The sequence below is a fragment of the Felis catus genome, chromosome D3 (assembly GCF_018350175.1).
Source record: "Felis catus isolate Fca126 chromosome D3, F.catus_Fca126_mat1.0, whole genome shotgun sequence".
NCBI lineage: Eukaryota > Metazoa > Chordata > Mammalia > Carnivora > Felidae > Felis > Felis catus.
In genome coordinates, this window is record NC_058379.1 from 55,125,063 (window position 1) to 55,146,713 (window position 21,651).

Sequence of the window (21,651 nt, forward strand, 5' to 3'; positions counted from 1 at the left end):
CACATTCTCACGTATGCTAAAACTTGTTCCAATTTTATTTATCTGCATTTGTATAAAGAAATAATTTCTCATCAAGCCCTGTCAAATTGTCCCAATTATCCACAAAATTAAATAAAAGAGATGAACCATATAAACATGAAAACATACTTCTCTAGTTTTGAGAAGTTGAACAAAGCTTAATCTGTCAGTGACTTTATTTTTGCCATCAGACATCTTTATTGCATTTATTCTCACCTGTTTCATCACAGGCTCTATTTCTTCTGAGCAAACTGCTAAAACATTAAAGACAGTATAGCATTTTGAAAAGAGGTTCCTCCCTTTAAAATCTGAAAATGGGATGATTCTTAGAAAAGGTGGCAGTATGTAAAAACGTAGAATAAAGTCATTAGAAAATGATTATTGTTGTTAATAATATTGTATGGAAGATTAAGACATTTCCCATGTAAGTATAGTAATTAAAACTCAATGATGGAAAACTTTTAAGAATCAATATAAAGATTCTTTCTTTTTTCATATATTTCCCCTCAAAAAATGTGGTTTTCCTGGTTGTATATGCAGTAATTATGAGAAAATTTTTATTTTTCTCTTATTGCTAAGGAATTCCTTTTTCCCATTGCTTGGGTCTCGAGAAACTGCTTGCAAACATGTCGTACTCTAGGGGATGGCCTTACAACCTCTGATTGAACATTTCCTCCGTGGACTTAGAGGCTTGGGAGGTCATCTGCTGGGAGAGACAACTTTTCTCTTAGAATTTAAAAGAGGACCATTATCTTAGCCAAGTGGTTGGAATGCTTACAAATTGTGTTTCCAGAGGAAGGAGAAAATTTTGTGTTTGTTGGGTGTGTATGGTATACACCCAACAAACACACACTTATATGCATATATGTATATGCATGGATACACATATATACCCGTAGAGATACAGATACACAGATTCAGATGCATATATGTTTCTGTGCATTTGTTAATGAGAAGGCAGTAAGCAGTTCCCACAGGATTAGTTACCATTACGCCATCCTATAATCTTCTTTAGTTTCAAAGCCCTTTGCAATTTATGTACACAAAAATCTCATTGAATAATTAACTGGTGCTATGTACTCCCTTTGTATTCCTCTGCTTGAAGAACTTCATTCTAGTTAAGCCTTACTCCTGGCCTCGTTCAGAGTAGGGGGGAGTTTCCATCCCCCAAGCCCTTCCATGCTGAACTTCTTCCCTTGTCCTTTTTGCCCTAGTGCTCAGCAGTGATCCCTTGAGTAGCAAGTAATAGAAAAGGCATCAGTTTAGTTTAGAAGAGAGGCTTTTATGATAAAATCACCTTTAAAGCCCTGTCATAACAGTGATGACACAAAAGCCTCCTACTTTTCTGTCTAAATGTTGATTTTTTTTTGAGGTAATCTATTCTCTCTAGATTTCCTTTTTGTTTAAGCTTAATTCTATGTGGAAATTGAATTAGGTGGAAAGAGGATGGACCTGGTGTGATATTCTTTCTTCTTTAACCTCCATGTAATTCCAGATCATCTTGGTTACAACTTTATTTTTTTTTAAATTTTTTTTTTCAACGTTTTATTTATTTTTGGGACAGAGAGAGACAGAGCATGAACGGGGGAGGGTCAGAGAGAGAGGGAGACACAGAATCGGAAACAGGCTCCAGGCTCCGAGCCATCAGCCCAGAGCCCGACGCGGGGCATGAACTCACGGACCGCGAGATCGTGACCTGGCTGAAGTCGGACGCTCAACCGACTGCGCCACCCAGGCGCCCCTTGGTTACAACTTTAAAATCACAATCTCTATTTTTTAAAAGAAGAGTTGTTGTATTTACTTATATTCTGATGTGTTTTTTATAATGAAATGCCAAATGGTTGTTTTCCTGAAGTGGGCTTTGAACTTGAAGTTGTTTAGGCCTATAGTCTAAAGCTTATTACATCATCCGTTACATTCTGTGTAAGTGTTCACTACTTTAAAAAACATTGCTTAGCTGCTCCTCTGTTTTACGATTGAAGTACAGTTGACATACAGTGCTATATTTGTTTCGGGTCTACAACGTAGTGATTCAACAATTCTATACATTACTCAGTGTCACCACAATGTGTATAGTCACCCTCTGTTACCATACAGCATTGTTACAATATTAACTATGTTCCCTATGCTTTGCATTTCATTGCCGTGATTTATTTGTTTTATAACTGCAAGTTTGTACCTCTTACTCCCCTTTACCTATTTCACCCATCCCCTACCCACCTCTCTTCTGGCAACCACCAGTTTGGATTTAAGAGCGTGGGGGTTTTTTTTTGTTGTTGTTGTTATTCTTTTGGTTTTTTTTGTTTTTGTTTTTGTTTTTTTAATTTTTTTTTCAACGTTTTTTATTTATTTTTGGGACAGAGAGAGACAGAGCATGAACGGGGGAGGGTCAGAGAGAGAGGGAGACACAGAATCGGAAACAGGCTCCAGGCTCCGAGCCATCAGCCCAGAGCCCGACGCGGGGCTCGAACCCACGGACCGCGAGATCGTGACCTGGCTGAAGTCGGACGCTTAACCGACTGCACCACCCAGGCGCCCCTTTTGTTTTGTTTTTAATTCCACATGTAAGTGAAATCAGATATTTGTCTTTGCCTGACTTATTTCACTTAGCATAGTATTCTCCAGTTTTATCTTCACTATTTTATTTATTTACTTTGGACATTTGGTTTCTGCAATGTAATGAAAATTATCCTGTGTCCAGATCTGAGAGAAATTTTTGTTCGTTTATTCAACAGGGATTTAGTATCTATTCTGTGTAAATTCATTGTGCTTAGGTTTATTTCATTTGATTGCTCCTGACTGACTTACAACTCTTAATGCATCATTTCCCAAATTATGTTCTGGAGAATACTTGTTCCATGAGATATTGATCATTGTTCTGTCAGAGGATTACAGGGTTAAAAAACTGGGGAAAGACTGCATGATAGATATATTCTTGCGTGTTTAAAATAAATTATTGTATATTAGAAAATGCTTTTGGTAAAGAAAACTATTTAATCACATTTAGTAAATACAAGCCATATTTGTTGGATGGCAGAATCCATTTCCTTTTAGATGGATTACCCATTAGAATTAAAATTATCTATTAAAATTCCTATTTTGCAAAATACAGTTTGGGGAATATTATCTTAATGCAGTTTTGGAAATAGCATTCCAAAGTTACTGGCCAAATTGTCCTTAGTCTGTCGTTGGTCCTTTTCCCCTTACTGACACTCTCTCTCGGCAACCTTCTTTCATTTTTATGTCCAACTTCATGCATAAGAATTACATCTTCCCTTATGGGTAAACCTTGAACATTTGGAGTCTCCTGAGCCACCTGAATCCTATTAGATGATAAGGTAAAAAATGAAAAATTACCCTTTAGAGACCATGAATACACTGACTTTAATTCTTACTGGATACATAGTACAAGAGCCCTGGGTGCTTGATCAGGTATAAGAGGATCAGTGATGACAACTTATATACTTCGTCTGCTCATCACTCTTTGGCTGTTGCGTTTGTCTTCTGTTTGGTCTCCCTCTACCTGGCTTGTCTTTGCTCTAAAGACTCTGTGGAATTTTTTATTGGACACAGCAACTTCTATAGTCTGCTGCACATACTGTTGACCTAAATAATTCTACACGGCTTGGTAAATACTAGCACACGCACAGTACGGATCACTCTCTTCCCTTGCCTCTCTGCCCCTTGTTCTGATTTTCCTCCTCCCCCGACAGCTTTTGCTCAGCTTTCGTAGCAACTATGTTTTCTGCCCATTCCTTCTAGATTAGTGTTCCTAGGTCTCTGCTTTAAAGTCATCTTTTTTTTTTTCTTTATTTTTTCTTTCTTTTGGTAAATTCTTCTTGCATGGTCTCATCCATATCCATGTTTTCAAATACACGTTCTTTGCTGAGAATTGTTAGTTTTCTTTGTTTGATTCATCCCTTGCCATTGAGCTTCTTTCTCTAAGTCGTCGTTATTGATTAGATACCTTTACTCGGATGCCTTCAAGATATCCTTATATCAGCATATCCAGAGCAAAAACCGTCATTTCTTTGTCCAGAATACTGCTCTTCCATGTGCCTTTTCCTGTCCTGATTTCTGCTACCACCATCCACGAGATTATCCAGGCCTTATGCCTGGAACTCCTCATTTACACCTTTGTCTCATTTACCACCCACTACATATGCACTCAGCTCCATTAGTCTGGTCCCTATACCTTTTTCTTGAACAGGTCCCTTCTCTTTACTTCCATTCCCTGACAGTCTTTTTTTTTTTTTAATTTTTTAAATGTTTTATTTTATTTTTGAGACAGAGAGATACAGAACATGGATGGGGGAGGGTCAGAGAGAGAGGGAGACACAGAGTCTGAAGCAGACTCCAGGCTCTGAGCTGTCAGCACAGAGCCCGACGCGGGGCTTGAACTCACAGACCGCAAGATCATGACCTGAGCCGAAGTAGGCCACTCGACCGACTGAGCCACCCAGGCACCCCCATTCCCTGACAGTCTTAAGAGTTCATCATTTATACCTTGGCGTTCTCTTGATGATTCTTGACAGAGGAGTCCCTGTCCCTAAACTTGCCTATGTTCAGGGCATCCCCTACACTGTATGCAGAATGATAGATCTGAGATATCTGCTTGGAATCGTAATCAGCATCTCAGCCTTAATTGGTTTAAAACCAAACCTCCTCCCATTTTCTTCTCTCTCTCTGTTTTTTTAATGTTTATTTTTGAGAAAGAGACAGAATGTGAGTGAGGGAGGGACACACAGAATCCGGAGCAGGCTCCATGCTCTGAGGCGTCAGCACGGAGCCCAACGCCGGGCTTGAACTCACAGACCGTGAGGTCGTGACCTGAGCCGAAATCGGAAGCTCAACCGACTGAGCAACCCAGGCTCCCCTGTCTTCTTCCTTTCAGTAAATAGAAAATTTCATAATCGTAATTGACAAAGTCAAAGAAAAAGTCTTTGTTGGCATCCTTGCCTGTTCTCTTTCCCTCCTACCACACACCCAATCCATCATCAACTTCTGTGGGTTCAACCTGAGTTGAAACTGAGTTGATCCTGAGTCAGGATAGAATCATACTCAAGCATTTCTCGTCATTTCTCCTGTTGCCACCCTAGTGCAAGCTACTGTCTTCTTTTTCTGGATTATCACAGTAACTACATACGTGTGTCTTGAGAAGCCTCTATCGTCTAAAACTGTGTTGTCCCATACAGTAGCTGCCAGCAGCCACCAGTGGCTGATGAGCAACAGAAATATGGCCAATCTGGACTGAGGTGTTTTATTTTATTATTTTTTTTAACGTTTATTTATTTTTGAGACAGAGAGAGACAGAGCATGAAAGGGGGGAGGGTCAGAGAGAGGGAGACACAGAATCTGAAACAGGCTCCAGGCTCTGAGCTGTCAGCACAGAGCCCGACGCAGGGCTCGAACTCATGGACCGCGAGATCATGACCTGAGCTGAAGTCGGCCGCTTAACCGACTGAGCCACCCAGGCGCCCCTGGACTGAGGTGTTTTAAAATATACACTTGATATTGAAGAATTATTATACAAAAACAATGAAAAATATCAGAATTCATACTGACTATAAATTGAAACAGTAACATTTTGGATAGTTTGGGTTGAATAAAAGGTGGTATGAGAATTAATTTCACGTTTCTTTTTATTGTTTCAGTGTGGTTACTAGAAAATTGAAATCACACATGTGGCTGACATTTTTATTGCTGTTGGATGGCACTACTCTAAAGTCTTTTTTAAACACAGCAGTAGAGCTATCCTTTTGAAATGCCAGAACTTCCCATTCCTCAGACCAAAATCCCTCCAAGGCTTTCCAGCTCACATTGGGGAAACGCCAGTCAGTACGCTGGGTCTGATGCCCAGCGTGTTTGTGTCCACGCAGCTCCTGTCCCTCTACTCCCCAGCATGTCTCCAGGTCTCTGGGCCCGTTCACTTAGCGCACTCTTCCCCACCTGGCTGCATGACTGCTTCCTTGCTGCTTCCAGGTGCCTCTGTGAACATCCCGTACCAATCGTGAGCATTTGAGAGGCCCATCCTGAACACCCCATCTCAATCAGCAACCTGCTTACCTGGGTGCACTCAGCATGATGTGGCTTCACTTTGAATGGCCACTCATTGTCTGTAGAATGAAATCCACATTGCTTAGTATATCTCGGTGTCCCATTATTGTCTGGCTATTTTCTAACTCTCCCGACACATCTCTCACTGTTCCACTTTGCAGCCCACATATCATGCATTCTGAATCACTTACAAGAAACCTAAAATAAGAAAAAAGTGATAAAGAATGTATTAGACATTTAAAGGATTATCATTAAACATAGATGTATCCATGTACAGAATTAAAATTTGTCAAACTTCAAAAACTGGATAGTGTGCAAGTAGCATTGGCATTTTAACCCTCTGAATTCCACGGACATCCACCCCACAAAATGGGTGTTGTTAAAATCAATATCAAAGGCAAATGATACACTCACCAATAAGAAGTTTAAACCTTTGTGAAACGATCTCTGCATGAATGCATTTCCCTTTACTAATATTTATTTTCCTCTGTAACAACTAAAATGTTCAAAGTTTTTTTTCCCCTCCTAATTAAAAAGGAAGCATAATTTATCAACAGCTTAGTTAGACACTTCATTATGAGAGGGTTGAGGGAGATTTTAGAATGAGCATTTCTAGTGTGGGTATTCCGAAAAACAAGAATTTATAGCTCAGCAATAAATAAATAAGTAAACCTTTCAGAAATGTTTATTGTTCCAGCTCATTAAAATGTTATGTCTTTTGGACAGTATTTCTTAAAGGCCATAAAATTAATAGTGTATTTTAAAAGTTTTATTGGCTTGTATTTCCTGGGTCCAATTTAGCCCTAGTGTTTAATTGCACTGTCTCATACAGGCTGGAAGTCTGGCAGTTAATATTATTTTTCTGTTTTAAAAGAAAAACATTTTCCTTCAGGGCTGGCTTCCATATTTTTGAATGTGTTTATTTCACACTGCCTCACATCCTCATGTGCTGAAATCTTGAGACTCTGTCAGAGCTAATCTGAATCTGCTATTTCTTTGTGTCTTAAAATTATGCCAAAATTTCAATTAATAACTAATCATGCCCTTGGCCTGGGAAATACACACAACTAAAATCCTGCATATCAGCTACCAGAGTTAAATTTTAAATCTTTCATTACACAAAGCTAGGGGAGCAATAAACATTTATTTGAGTACCTTCCATCTAGGCAACCTAGGCATTGCATGGACTATAGAAGGTGATGAGGCACCATGCATGTCTTCAAATATAGAAAAATTCGAACCTATTCATTGTACCTTCTATAAATGCACTTCATAGCAAGTAAATTTCTTTACCTCTTCAGGGGACTTGCCTTCCACCTACTAGTCCTATTAAAATCTGCACAATAAGAAAACCTCTTCCCTTTTAGTCTTCCTAAGTGAAGTTTTTTCTCAAGGCTCCCAAACCATGCACAGACATTCAGAGTCAATATTCACAGAACATTTCGGGATTCTTAGAGGTATCATTCTGATGGACTTTCTCTTCATCCTTTGGGCTTTGCCAGACCTCTTTCATAGTGCTGCCTGAAGACTTGTTCTGAAGCTTAGCTGCCGTTTCATCCACCCCATTTCCAGGAAGCATACTGACCCCGTTTGGCATCTGCTGCCTTTGTCTGCTCAGTCCTGAAGCCCTACACCCAGTCCTGAATATCTCACATTTGCCTTTCTTTTATTATCTTTTATGCAAGGATCCTATTACCTTCTAGCGATGCCTTTGCATCTCTACATTCCTCTCCATTTCATCCTTTTTAAAGGTAACAGAATTATCATTTTAAGCACAAATCTTTGGGGGCTTTTCCTAGGCTTAGACCTTTTTAATGGTAGTTCTCGTTACCTAGAACAGTGCTTTAGACCTTTCTCCCATTGTGGCACACACCAAAAAGGCAATTAATATACAGGGGTATGTCAAGGGGCTAACTTGGATCTGGAGGCCACTAGTCTGAGGCACCGTGCTGATTCAACCCCTGCCTCAAGGCTCAGGTTTACCTTATATGGTACATTCACTGGATCATTTCCACATAGAGGATAAAGCCCAAACCCCTCGGATTCAGTCTTACTTAGGATCCTCCCCTGCCCCTTCCCTCCAAAAGTGGAGCCTGGAATAAGAACTTAAGTATAGTCAGTTTGGAAGCAGAAGCCAGGGATTAGATGATGCAAAGACAAGGAGAGGAAAAACCCTCCAGATGACCAGGTCTCTGTTCTGTGGAGGACTTTCTAGGAAAATGTGTAGAACGAGTCCCAAAACTGTCCCAGCACTGCAGGAAAGCAGGACCTTTCACCATGACAAACCCTCGTCTCTCATAGATTGGGAGTTGCCCCAAGGACCAGGATTTGCATTTCCAGGTTGTATCTGCATCCGAGAAAGTCCTAGAGTTTTGTAGGCATGAGCCGGGCAAGTGCACTCTGTTGCCCCAGATATTCTGTATTCCTGTAGGCTAGATGTGGAATCACAAATGTCCCGTCTGGTCTACCTCTGCACCACTCAGACCTTGTTGTGGTTCATGTTAAGTTCACTCTGTCACTTTAATTAGTGGCTGCTCATACTTTGGTGTGGGGGCGGGGAGCGGGGGCAGACCAAGACTTTTGACCAGGGGGTTAGCAGACCGGCTGCAGGCTCCACTGGTCTCAAGCTGGTCTTAAGGCTGTAATTGAAGCTTATCATTTCCCTTCTCTGACACCCATTTCTGAATTTCCTTACACTCGGCCAGTAATTCTGCTAGTTTGCCTGGCTCAGTGGCCCCAACTGCCATCCTCGAGGAGTCTGAGCCCTTGGCTGCCTTTCCTATTCTGACTGTCCTTGATATAATCCACGTTCACTGTTACCACCAGACACAGAAGCGCCAACATATGTCCCAGGGAATCTCCAGCATTCCCCCCCCACATCCTTCTCTCTGCCCCCACACTATGGCAGCCGTCCCCCTCCCTCGTGATGGTTAGGGCTGATTATCCCACCTGTCCAGTAAGTCCTCCCCTTGCCCGCTGATACCTGAGAGACACAAATAACCAGGCAGAGTTTTGGCTCAAGTGGAGCCTGTGTCCAATAGTGCGATGATTCTTACCTGGGGATGAGTTTGCCTCTGAGGGACGTTTGGTAATGTTGGAAGACACTTAAACTTGTCACAATTGCTACTGGTATCTGGTGGGTAGAGGCCAGGGATGCTGTTCACCAGCCTATAACATGCAGGGCAGCTACCACAATAAAGGAGTCTCCAGACCTAAGTGATGGTAGTGCCTAAGGCTGAGAAACCCTGACATAGTAGAAATGATTCTCCCCCGGGGGCACGGACTTTTAATTTTACAGGGTTTGGCACAGTCCTGTGCCTGGTTCCCAGGCCCATGTAGTCCAGCTGTTGAGAGCACACGACCAAACGGTATCTATCGGTTCAGTGCATATATACAGCATTCCAGAAGCCGGAGTCCTAGAATTGTCCAGTCAGAAGATGGGAAGGCTGGGTAACTTACCCATTCGGATCTTGGGGCTGTGGGAGGACACTGAGGTGGGATGCTGGCTTGGTGATATAACTGTATTACAGCCACGCTGAACTCAGGCAGGTGGAAGAGATACACGGGGACCCGAAGTATCTGCTATATGTAGAACATTCGACACACGGGCGGGGGCTTTTTCTCTGCTGCCACTGTATACAAGAGCCAGGTACATGGGTTCACGTGAGTGGCTTAATAAGCGTCTGTTGACAAAGGCTGAAGGAGCTGTGAGTGAGTAAACAATAGTTCAATGAATGAATGGAGTCTTCCCTGAGATTTGTGAAGTGTATTGAATATTTTAGCATGGTTATCAGTATCTTCTTAGATGAAGAAACTCAGAATGTCAGCTCCGCGGTTCCCTGTGGATGTCGTGATGGCAGCATTCAACATCCCTCATGTTTATTCACAGTGTTTCTCTTCTGAATTCGATCTACTGTTATCCAATTTAGAGTAGTTATATAATATTTACTTTGAGATTCAGTGTTCTGCTTTGCTCCTGAATGATGCTTCAGCTGACACATTCATGAAGGTGTCATTTGAGTGAAATTTTTAAAAAGGGGTGGTATTTCAGGGGTGAACATGGAGTGTGGAAAAGGCCACGAACAAACAAACATGGGGATGAGAAATCTCTGGGCACGCTTTCAGGTGGCAGTGACAATTGGGGCTTACTACACGTGAAGTGTGTCTATGGCCATACGAGGAAATCTTTGAAAATCAAATTGGAGCTACAGTTTGCCAGGCCTTTGACCAGCAGGCTGAAGCACCTCGCACCTTCTTCCGTGGTCCCGTTACGGTTGTCTGTGATGTCCTGCCTCTGCAGTAGGGCTAGCTGTTGGTCACGGTGACAGTAACACTACGTGCTTTATTTCTGAAACCATTCTGTTCAGATCCTATCTTGCAAGACTCTGCACCGGTTTTGCCTCTGGCATCACATTCTTCCTAACCATTCTTGTCCACCTAGATGTCATCCCTCAGCTTTTATTGTTTGCCCTTCTTAATTCCCACCCACCTAATGGTTAACACTGTTCCATCTTTACTCCTCAACCACTTGGGCGGCCAGCCAAGGGCAATGGCCGATTCTTTCATCCTCTGTGTCAGCAAGCAGACTACATGCACACGGCAGGTGCAGTAAATAATTGGAAAGGTAAAAGCATCCAGTTTGATGATGCTTATCTGAATCCCTTCTACATGTGAATTTTAAAAGAAGGAGTATGTTTGAGGAAAAAGGTTAGTAGCATAAAGTTGCCCCTATTTTACACTTTACTATTTACCTGTTTTTTTTGTGTGCTCCCCAGTTGGAGAGAAGAGAGGGGCGGGGTATATCCGACAGTGTGGGTGTATTTGTTTTAATGGTTTAGAACTTTTTGTTGTCAACCTCAGCCGGCAAAAGAGTCCAAGTGACCAGATTGGATTTCTTTAGCCTCCACAGATTTTAGAAAATTTATAAACACAATCTAAAGGTGTAAACATGTTGATTTTTAATGTGATACCATTTAAGGCATATTGAAATGATAAAAGGTATAAAACTGTTTTTGATGAAATCCCACACATCGGGATCGGTGGTTATACTCACCACCTGTGATGGAAATGCCTTATAAAGAGTTCCTTTAACTTCATGTATTTTTGTCAGTATAATAGTCGATGTAGAGTGCACTTTTCCTACCAGGAGATTCACCTTCTGCAAGGTTCCTGTCCTCCCTTCTACCCCGCGCTATTTCTCTCATGCCCCACCCTCAGTTTTCTCTTCTTTCCTGTGTACTTTTGTTCTGAGTTATTCTTGATGGCGTCTTGTTTTCTTCGGCTTATTTCCTAGATGGGAAGTGATGGAATTTTACGCCTCAGTTCTTCAGCTCTGAATAATGAATTCTTTGCATATGCAGCACAAGGATGGAAACAGCGACTGGCAGAAGGTAAATTTCTCTTTTCCATTATTATTTGACATGTTTGAGTGCACACACTGTACCGAGCTTCACGCCTTTCTCTGATTTCCGAGCCGTTTTCTCCCCCTGAAGTAAACTTGAATTTAGTAAAAACTCCTGATCTGTTCCAAATGGCTTCACTAATTCTTTGTTATACTTGGCATTTTTGATGTCTGATGTTTTTGAAGGAAACGTGAGGTTATCTGGAACAGATAACAACAATTTTTGATGTAGCTCGACTCTCTTTGGAATGGGAATTTTAATTGCTTGTTTGAGGCATTATGTATTCTCTTAATGTCCTAGAACCTAAAGAATCTTCGTTTAATACTCTCTTCCCCTAAAACCACCGCTTCACCTTATTCTTCTGTTAGTCATTAAGCTTCTTGAAAGACTCAAAATAACCAGTGCTTCCACATTTCTACTCCCTAAACTGCTCACATTGTTCTAGGTGGGTGTGGCAACCGAAATAATCCCTCCTGGAGAATACTAAGGGCTTTATAATGGCAAAGGCAGTGTCCTCTTCTTAGTATTGACATTTCACGTTCCTTCTGCAATCTCTCTCTCTCTTTTTTTTTTTTTAACCTCATCCAAGTTGAAACCATGTACCTGAGATGTTCATAATATATTTTAAATTGTTTCCTGCGGCCACATGGCTGAAAGCCATCCCTCAGCCTCCTACGGGAGCAGTGCTCTTCCGTCTGATGGTGCATGTTGATGTCTCTGCCATTTTCTTCTCTGGTGTTTTCTCTTGGGGCTGTGCACATCTGCTAACCAGTCTCCTTCCCCACCATGGCGTATGGCCCATATATGCCAAAAACCTTCTGGCTTTGGCTCCTCTTTCCTAATCCTGCGTTCTATTCCACATGCCTGCTGGATCACCCTAGCCAATAGCATGCACCTTAAAACCATAATGCCAATATTAACCTCACCATCCTCCCTTTACCATCTGCCGTCCCTTTTGTTCCCCATCTCTACTAATGTCACCACTGTCCTCAGAGCTCCTCACTTTGAAACTTGATGATCTCTTTGGTCCTCTTCTTCTCCCCAGGCTGACTTGGTCACGAACTGTTCATTGTGCTGTGAATCTGAATCCCCTTGAGCATTCCCACAGCCGCTGGCCTGACTGTCCTCTCTACCTCTCCTCTGTGCTGTTCGACAGCCTCCTGGCTGGAGTTCTCTTGTGTCTTCATCTTGTCTCTAAGCCACTAATTTGGCCATATTTCTCCCCGAGTGAATGCCATCAGGGCCTCCCTCTGTCACTTGTAGGGAAAATGTAGAACTCGATTTATTTGTTTTCAACTTTTTTAATGTTTAGAGAGACACAGAGTATGAGCAGGGGAAGGGCAGAGAGAGAGGGAGACACAGAATCTGAAGCAGGCTCCAGGCTCTGAGCTGTCAGCACAGAGCCTAATGCGGGGCTCAAACTCACAAGCTGTGAGATCATGACCTGAACCAAGTCAGATGCTCAACTGTCTGAGCCACCCAGGCGCCCCTAGAACTCTCTTTAAACCATGTATTTGTTAATTGGCCTCAGCCTACCTTTCCCATTTCATTTCCTCCTACTCCTACATTCTGCTTACAATTGGCCACTCAAAAGAACATAAATACACATGTTCATATCTCTGTGCTTTGTGAGTTAATTACTTTATAAAAGCTTGGTCATCCTTCAGAAGCTAACTCAAGAGCCATTTCCTGTATGTGGTCTTCCCTAATCGATTCAGGCAGAATTAAGTGCCTTTTCTTCTACCTTTATTCTTATGGCCCATACAGGGCTTTCGACATTATATTATAGTCAATTTGTGTGCCTTTTCTCCCACCAGACTGATTTCATTAAGGGCACTGAATATATGCTATGTCATCCGCAGCCCCTACCGTACGGTATATTTGCTGAGGGTTTTAAAGTTCATCTAGGGTTAAATGACTATTTGAGCGGTGTTCATAAAAAGAGAAGCTGTAGAAATATTATCAGTACTCAGCCTTTTACTTTTCAACATCCATAAAAGTTTACTCAAATTAATTACGTGTTTTCTTTATTAATTGGCAGAAGCTATGGCCACTCTTACTCCATACATAAACATTTTCTTTCTAGGAGAGTTTACTCCAGAAATGCAGTTGCGGATAAGGCAAGAAATTGAGAAGGAAAAGAAAACAGAACCTTGGAAAGAAAAATTCTTTGAAAGGTTTTATGGAGAAAAGTAAGTACGAGAGCATTTTTTTCTCATTTCTCTCTGAAGGAAATGAAAGTGTAATTCTCTGCTTCACATGGCACACGAAAAGCTGTAAAGCTTAATAAGGCTGCCATAAAAGGCAATAGTCCCTCAGTGTAAGAAGTCGCAGGTAAAATTATAGCAGCATATCAGCACTTAAAGTTTTAAAAAATGCATTTTCAAGGGTTTATAACCTGTCCATGAAAATTCATTTCGGACTGAAAATTGCACATGAAATCTGATAGAAGTCCGTTATGGCTTTCTTAACTAGATTTTAGTAAAAATCTCCTGTTTTTAATCCAAGCATATTCATTAACAGATACTTCAGAGATAAATAGTTTTAGACACATTCAATTCTCACATTTTTTCCTAAAATGTTGACTGTGCATATACACGTGTTTAGTCCTTGTTCTGGGGGACAGCCTGAGGTATTACTCTTCACTCTGTCCATCTTCCTTTTTCAGTGTAATCAGCTTTTAGTTTATTATTTTTCTGTGTGTGCATTTCTTTTTAAAATAAGCCACATGGAAGTGTGGTAGTGACTGAATTAAGTTGAAAGTAGCTTCGCCTCTGCCTCACATTTAGAAGGGACATATCTTACTGGAGCAGAATTAGAGCCTCCGAGACCATAGGGTCCCTAAGGGAGGAGGAAGGATTTAGGAGCTGACAGTGGACAGTGACCTTAAATCCTCCTTAGAAAGGAATTTGTGCTTGAACTCCCATATGCACAATTAATGCTTAAGAGTTGTCGTTTTGTGTAAATGATACTGAGGTGGTGGCAAGTAACAAAATCCGTACCATTTGATCTAATTTCATAAACTTCCCCCTGTAAACAGGGAGAACGATGTCAAGAGGCTCGTCTGAGTGCTCTTCTTGAAAAGGAATCCCATGGGGCGCCTGGGTGGCTCAGTCGGTTAAGCGTCCGACTTCAGCTCAGGTTGCGATCTCGCGATCTCGCGGTCCGTGAGTTCGAGCCCCGCGTCGGGCTCTGGGCTGATGGCTCAGAGCCTGGAGCCTGCTTCCGATTCTGTGTCTCCCTCTCTCTCTGCTCCTCCCCCGTTCATGCTCTGTCTCTCTCTCTGTCTCAAAAATAAATAAACGTTAAAAAAAAACATTTAAAAAAAAAGAAAAGTAATCCCATGATTAACAGCCTGCTTACTCAGAGGAGGCTAGCATTGGTGGAGTGTCCTAACTAGCAGTACCCTCAAGGAGGAAGGCTTGTGTTCACTTGCTCTCCTAGAACCATGGACGCGTATACATATTTAAACAGAACTAACAGGAGATAATTCATGTGTTTTCTCAAAAATTAAAAATGCAGCAGACTACTTCTATGCCTTCGTATTTTGTCACCAGCATATTGCTCAAGCTTGGCTGCATCAAAGTCCTCATTGGAGATGTTACGTTGTGTTGTGTTGTGTTGTGTTGTCCTGTGCTGTGCCGTGTTGTGTCATGTTATGTTTATTTTGAGAGGGGGACAGAGAGAGCACGTAGGAGGGGCGAGGAGAAGGGGAGAATCTCAAGCAGGCTCCCTGCTGTCAGCGTGGAGTGGGTTTGGATCTCACACCGTGAGATCGTGACCTGAGCCAGAATCAAGAGTTGGACACATAACTGACTGAACCACCCAGGCACCCTCTCGTTGGGGCTTTTAAAAATAGATACAGTTTTCCAGGACCCATGCCAGACATAATGATTGGGAGTCTCTAGGAGTTGAGCCCAGGAATATGCATCTTTAGGCGCTCTCCAGGTCATGCTGGTGCCCAGCGGGATTAAGCACCCTGGAGGATGACCCTGAAGACCATTCAGGAGGCTTCCTCACCTTTTGTCGACAAAGGAAATGTTGAAAGCACCCTTTCCAGTGCTGGCAAAAGATAACCGAGCCAGTTACCTCCAAAGCACTGGTCCTTAGTTGTTGTTGAGTGTCGGGCCCTCTTTTTTTTAAATTTTTTTGAATGCAGCAAAAATTGTTCCAACATCTCATCTGTGCCAGACAGTGAGGTGCAGACGTTTGTAGGGCTGCCTAGGCTCTGCCCTCAGGCGGCCTGTACCCGAGGCACCATGTGTTACAGAGAGCGCTCCTTCATCTGGGTCGTCATTGAGCATGCTGGGCTCTGATACGTTTCTAACAGCTTTTCAGAGAATATGTCGCTTAACCCGCCCAACAGTCCTATAAGGTGGATACCATTATTATTCTTACGTTAAAAATGGGTTTAGGAAATTGAGATGCAATGAAACTAATTTTCCCAGGTTTACACAGTGTGGTTCAGTAATTTGCTCAGTGTCTTAATGCTGCAATTCCTTCTCAGAAAAATTCACACATATATATTTTTTACATAAAATTTGGGGGGCTTTCAGACTCTCATGCATATGCCCTGGGGAGTGACAGCTACAATACTGTAAGTAAGCGTGGGTCCCTGTCATCATCCCGGAGTTCTGAATACAAACAGTTCTTTTATTTGACCCTTTTCTTGCTGTAGTTCATCCATAGAGTTTCTGTCCGCTTATGTCACTGAACTTCTTCCTTGTCTTTTTCTATCTTTGATTACACATTGGATTAACAGGTGTATTTTGGACATTTCATTGACTGCCCTTCTAATTTGGTCACTTCTAGATTACCTACACTCCCCCAGTATGTGAGGGATTATTTCTCCTAGTGTCAGATGATTTTCGGTTGACCTGTGCCTTTTCCCTGCTTTAAGTGTTCCCAGGAACGTTGCCATCCAAACTCCCCTCTGGTTAAGATTTGTCTACTTTGGTTTTCAGCTCTTTGAGCTGTTTATTTTGTTTCTTACTGACTTACTCTCCTTATAACAGAGTACTGTTCTGTATTTTCTTTAGTTAGAGATCAGCCATATATATGCTAAGTCAGAATTATGGGCATCGGTCTGTTGATTTGCAGTTTATATTTCTGGACTTCAGTGTTTTCCTTTGTGGTGTTATGTGCTGTACTGTGAAGATCAACCTGCTATGCCTTGTACCATCTTAAATCTGTTTTTTTCGAGAAAATAATAAAATGTTGACATAGGCATATTTTGTACGGTGCTGTTTTCCATATATACATATGCATATATTATATACATATATGATATTTACTAATATTAACTATATTTAATACAAGTTAATAACATGCATTATATCCTTATCAACCAACTAGCAGAAATTTGGCTGCCAGTGGATGGATACTGTATATTCTACACCTAACCTACTATCGATGCTTGGCCTAGCCCCAAGGGACCTTATTTCTAGTTGATTATTCTGCTTTAAATTTATCTGTAATGTAGTTGTTCTGTTCCTCTCAGTGTAGGATAGTTATAAATTATAGCTTACTTTGAACCCATCTCAGGGAAAGTTGAAAGAAAAGAGACTAACTTTGAGGGTACTATCTTCTGTCTTCTTTTAAGACCTTCTGAATTTTAGTAAAGAAGGCAGTGACACCCCAAAAAACATATTCAACTTTATTTCCCTTTCATTTTGAGGATTTTGGTAAGCAGTTGAAGAAGATTTCACTGAGGTATATTCCTGTCTCGATACCATTATAGCTGTATTTCTTCGCTCAAATATGTTTTCCCCAGAAGAGAGAAGTGTTCTGTCTTCTGCTTGTCTTTGTAATTTTCTGTAGTCTAATTTAACTTCATTTAGAACAGCATATTTCTCTACCATGTGAGGCTGACATCGTAACTTAGTGCATTAACTTAGTATAACTGAGTATGGTATACATAGTATGACTTAGTATGACAGGAAATAGTGATTTACAATATCTTTGTAACTCTGATGAACTTTCCTTATGACATGAATATCAGATTGGATTTTTTCTTGACACTCTTTGCTATCTTCTCTGGAATATCTTTACAGAAAGTGATCACATGAAGGAATTTTGCCTCATACAAAATTGCCTCATACAAATGTAACCTAGTAGAATCAACTTTGTCGACCCCAGATATGTTTGTTATATTTTAGTGAAATTTCCATATTTTTTTTTAATGTTTGTTTATTTTTGACAGAAAGAGAGAGAGACAGGGCACGAGCGGGGGAGGGGCAGAGAGAGAGGGAGACACAGAATCCAAATCAGGCTCCAGGCTCTGAGCTGTTAGCACAGAGCCTGACGTGGGGCTCGAACTCACAGATTGTGAAATCATGACCTGAGCCGAAGTCGGACACTCAACCGACTGAGCCACCCAGGCGCCCCCCCCCCCATATTATTTTTAAGTTAGACGCTTAGAGGCTAAAATAAGGTAACACCTCTTACATTGGTTTAAGAGAAGTTAATCTTTGGAAATCATTTCAATTTCAAGATTTTACACCATACCCATCTTCCATTGATCTTATTTGCTTATGTTGCATCCTTTGAAGACTGTGCTGCTTTCGATTAGAATTGCTACTTTCTGATAAGAAAAAAATTAGATCTGGAGTGCCTGGGTGGCTCATTGGTCAAGTGTCCAACTTCGGCTCAGGTCATGATCTCACAGTTTGTGAGTTTGAGCCCTTCATCGGGCTCTGTGCAGACAGCTCAGAGCCTGGAGCCTGCTTTGGATTCTTTCTCCCCTTCTCTCTGCCCCTCCCATGCTCATGTTCTGTCTCTCTCTGTTTCTCAATAATAAATAAATGGTAAAATTTTTTTTTTAATTTTAGATCTTATACATTTTTTTGCTTTTCTGTCCAATATTTTCTAATCTTTTGTAGTACATTATTTTTTTTTTATTCCTTTTACCAACACTTGGCGAAGTTCATATCTCCTTACTTACAGAATAAAAATCTATACCAAAAATAAATAAGTTGGTAGATAAATAGGTAAATAAATATAAAAATGCATAATACATTTCTTAACCAGAAGGAGAGTTTTAGTTACGATTATAAAAGCAGCAGAAAAACTAAGTCATCATAAACCAGTTTACATAAATGAAGCATATTACTTAGTGATTATAAAATAAATTTGATTCATTTACTTCCGTTGAATACTCTATACATATCTCCAAGTTGTCCCTTTCGTGTTTTGTGGTTGGGCAGTAATTTAATATTTCTAATTTCTGTTCAGGTTGGGCATGTCAAGAGAGGACTCAATAAAGCTTACTTCTGGACCAAACAATGATGGCGCTGAAAGTAGTTCTTCATGTGGACCCACTGGCCTCCCAGGTCTTTCTGCACAGACTCCCTTGGAAGAGCAACAGCCAAAAAGCATGAAAAGTCCAACTTCACCAGAGCCGGAATTCTGTGCTATGGTAGATGTAGGTAAAGACATAATGGCAGAGTCGGAATCAGAAGATATCTTGATCCCTGAAGAATCTGTGATTCAGGAGGAAATTGCTGAAGAGGTAGAGACTAGTATCTGCGAATGTCAGGATGAAAATCATAAGACGATACCTGAATTTTCTGAGGGGTCTGAAAGTCCAGCCAACTCTCACGAAGAGCCCCAGGTAGCACCTCCTGAAGATAACTTGGAATCCTGTGTTATGATGAATGATGTTTTAGAAACTTTGCCTCATATTGAAGTTAAAGTGGAAGAGAAATCAGAATCTCCCCAGGAAGAAATGTCGGTTGTTATTGATCAACTAGAGGTCTGTGATTCTCTTGTTCCTTCCACTTCATCTGTGACTCATGTCAGTGACACAGAACATAAGGAGCCAGAAGCTGCAGTAGAGACCAATACTCCAAAAATAAAGACGGGGTCGTCTTCTTTAGAAGGCCAATTTCCCAGTGAAGGAATTGCCATAGATATGGAGTTACAGAGTGAGCCTGATGAACAGCTTTCTGAAAATGCTTGCATCTCTGAAACTTCCTTCTCTTCCGAGAGCCCAGAGGGAGCCTGTACCAGCCTGACATCCCCAGGAGGGGAAACCCAATCCACTTCAGAAGAATCATGTACTCCAGCCTCCCTTGAGACAACGTTTTGTTCTGAGGTGTCCAGCACTGAAAATGCAGACAAATATAACCAGAGAAACCCCCTTGATGAAAACCTTCATGCATCTTTGATGTCAGAAATATCTCCAGTATCCACTTCACCTGAGATATCAGAGGCATCTCTCATGTCCAATTTACCTTTAACATCCGAAGCATCCCCGGTATCAAATTTACCTTTAACATCAGAAACGTCACCCATGTCGGATTTACCTTTGACCTCAGAAACGTCTTCAGTGTCTTCCATGCTTCTCACATCTGAGACCACTTTTATATCCAGTTTGCCTCTTCCTTCAGAAACATCTCCAATTTCTAATTCTTCCATGAATGACAGAATGGTGCATCAGCAAAGAAAGTCCCCTTCCATCTCTGAAGAACCACTCTCCCCACAAAAAGATGAAGGCTCTGCCCCTGCCAAGCCCCTGGGCGAGAGCCTTCTCTCTCAACAGAGGACTCTATCAAATACTCCTGAGCCCGTCAATATGGGTTCTTCCGTTTCTCCTGAAGCATTTCCATCTGAAGAATTGCACAGTAAGACTCTGAGTCAGCAGCCTTGTAAATCACACGTTGAAACTGAGAAGCCCTATCCTGCTTCGATTCCAGAACTTCCTTCTATAGAAATGATAAAAGTTAAAAATCATAATGTCCTGCAAAGAACAGAGAAGAAAGGGGCATCTTCACCATTGGAGTTACCGGTCTTTTCTGAAGAGACAGAGAGTAAGGGAAACGAGCTTCCATCAGCTAAATTACAGGACAAACAGTATGTCTCATCAGTGGATAAGGCTTCCTTTTCAGAAGGCTCTAGAAATAAAACCCATAAGCAAGGAAGCTCACAGAACCGATTGGAGACCTTGCATTCTTCCAAGTTGTCCGAGCCTTCCAAGTCACCCGACGGGATAAGAAATGAAAGTAGAGAATCCGAGATATCAAAGAGGAAAACAGCAGAGCAGCACAGTTTTGGAATCTGTAAGGAAAAGAGGGCTAGGATAGAAGATGATCAGTCAGTGCGGAGCATATCGTCCAGCAGCCCCCCTGAGAAAGAGCAGCCCCCCAGAGAGGAGCCCAGGGTTCCACCTCTCAAGGTATGGAATAATAATAATAACAATGAAGACAATTCCATAGATAGGCTTTTCCTATTTAGGTGCTTAGTTTTCTAATTTTAAATAAGGTTTTCTTCCCTCCAGGTTTTCTGTAGCAGTTTACAGTCTAATACTCCAACACCAGTCTAATATTAAATGATCTTTTTTAAGGCTGTGCGCCGAGCTCATATGATAATTTTAGATACACACATATATGTACTTAGACCTCAGCATTTAAGGAAAAAGAAATGAGGAGGGAGAACAGGGCCCGGAGGAACCTATAGGCCATGAGATACAGGGTCTTTCGGAGACTCCAAGGCATAGGACAGAGACCTGCATACAGTTGGGGCAAGTTGAAAGATACTTCATTGTCCTAGAAAAGTCCAGTAGGACTATGGAAAGTAGTCAAAAGTCAGAAGCGTGCACTAAGGAGGTAAAGGTATAGGTAATCGGTTTATTTTCCATCAAACATTGACCACCACCATTGCCTAGCAGAAAGGACCTGACATATGGAAGAACCTCATTAAATATTTCTTCAATAACTCAGTGAAATTGCTTAACACACCCTGAGGGAAAATGCTGTAGATGTAGAGGTATACAGATCCTATTTATTTATTTATTTATTTATTTATTTATTTGTTTATTTTTATTTTCAAGAGAGTAAAGAAGTATTTAACTTTACAAATAATAAAGCCTGTAGTCAGGCATTCCTATTTATATATTTTCTTTTGATCCCAGGTAGGAATTAAAGGTGAGAAAATAAGCCTTTTATATAAATTGACTCTGCCTAAATAAACTGAAAATTGAGGTTAATTCAAAAGAAACACTCTGTTTAATAATAATAAAAGAAAATCTTACCCAATATAATCTATATTTATTTGGTGCTTTCATCTCAGCCCATTTATATTGTCTTACAATAAAATGGATTATTGCGCCATAGGTTTGGTCTAGAATTATAAACATATTCTAGCTTTGCTTCTCTTAATCTCTTTCTCTTTATTT

The 21,651-nt window shown here is 41.1% G+C and overlaps 1 protein-coding gene across 9 annotated transcripts in view; it reads left to right on the plus strand.

Moving 5' to 3' along the window:
• The window catches only part of ASXL3 (ASXL transcriptional regulator 3), a 177,906-nt gene that overhangs the window by 150,110 nt on the left and 6,145 nt on the right, over window positions 1-21,651 (plus strand). For all 9 annotated transcript variants that reach the window (XM_023241867.2, XM_045042051.1, XM_045042050.1 and 6 more), the window contains 3 exons: window positions 11,369-11,465; window positions 13,564-13,669; window positions 18,711-20,652. In XM_023241867.2, coding sequence (XP_023097635.2) covers window positions 11,369-11,465; window positions 13,564-13,669; window positions 18,711-20,652 — 2,145 coding nt within the window. The remainder of the gene's footprint in view (window positions 1-11,368; window positions 11,466-13,563; window positions 13,670-18,710; window positions 20,653-21,651) is intronic.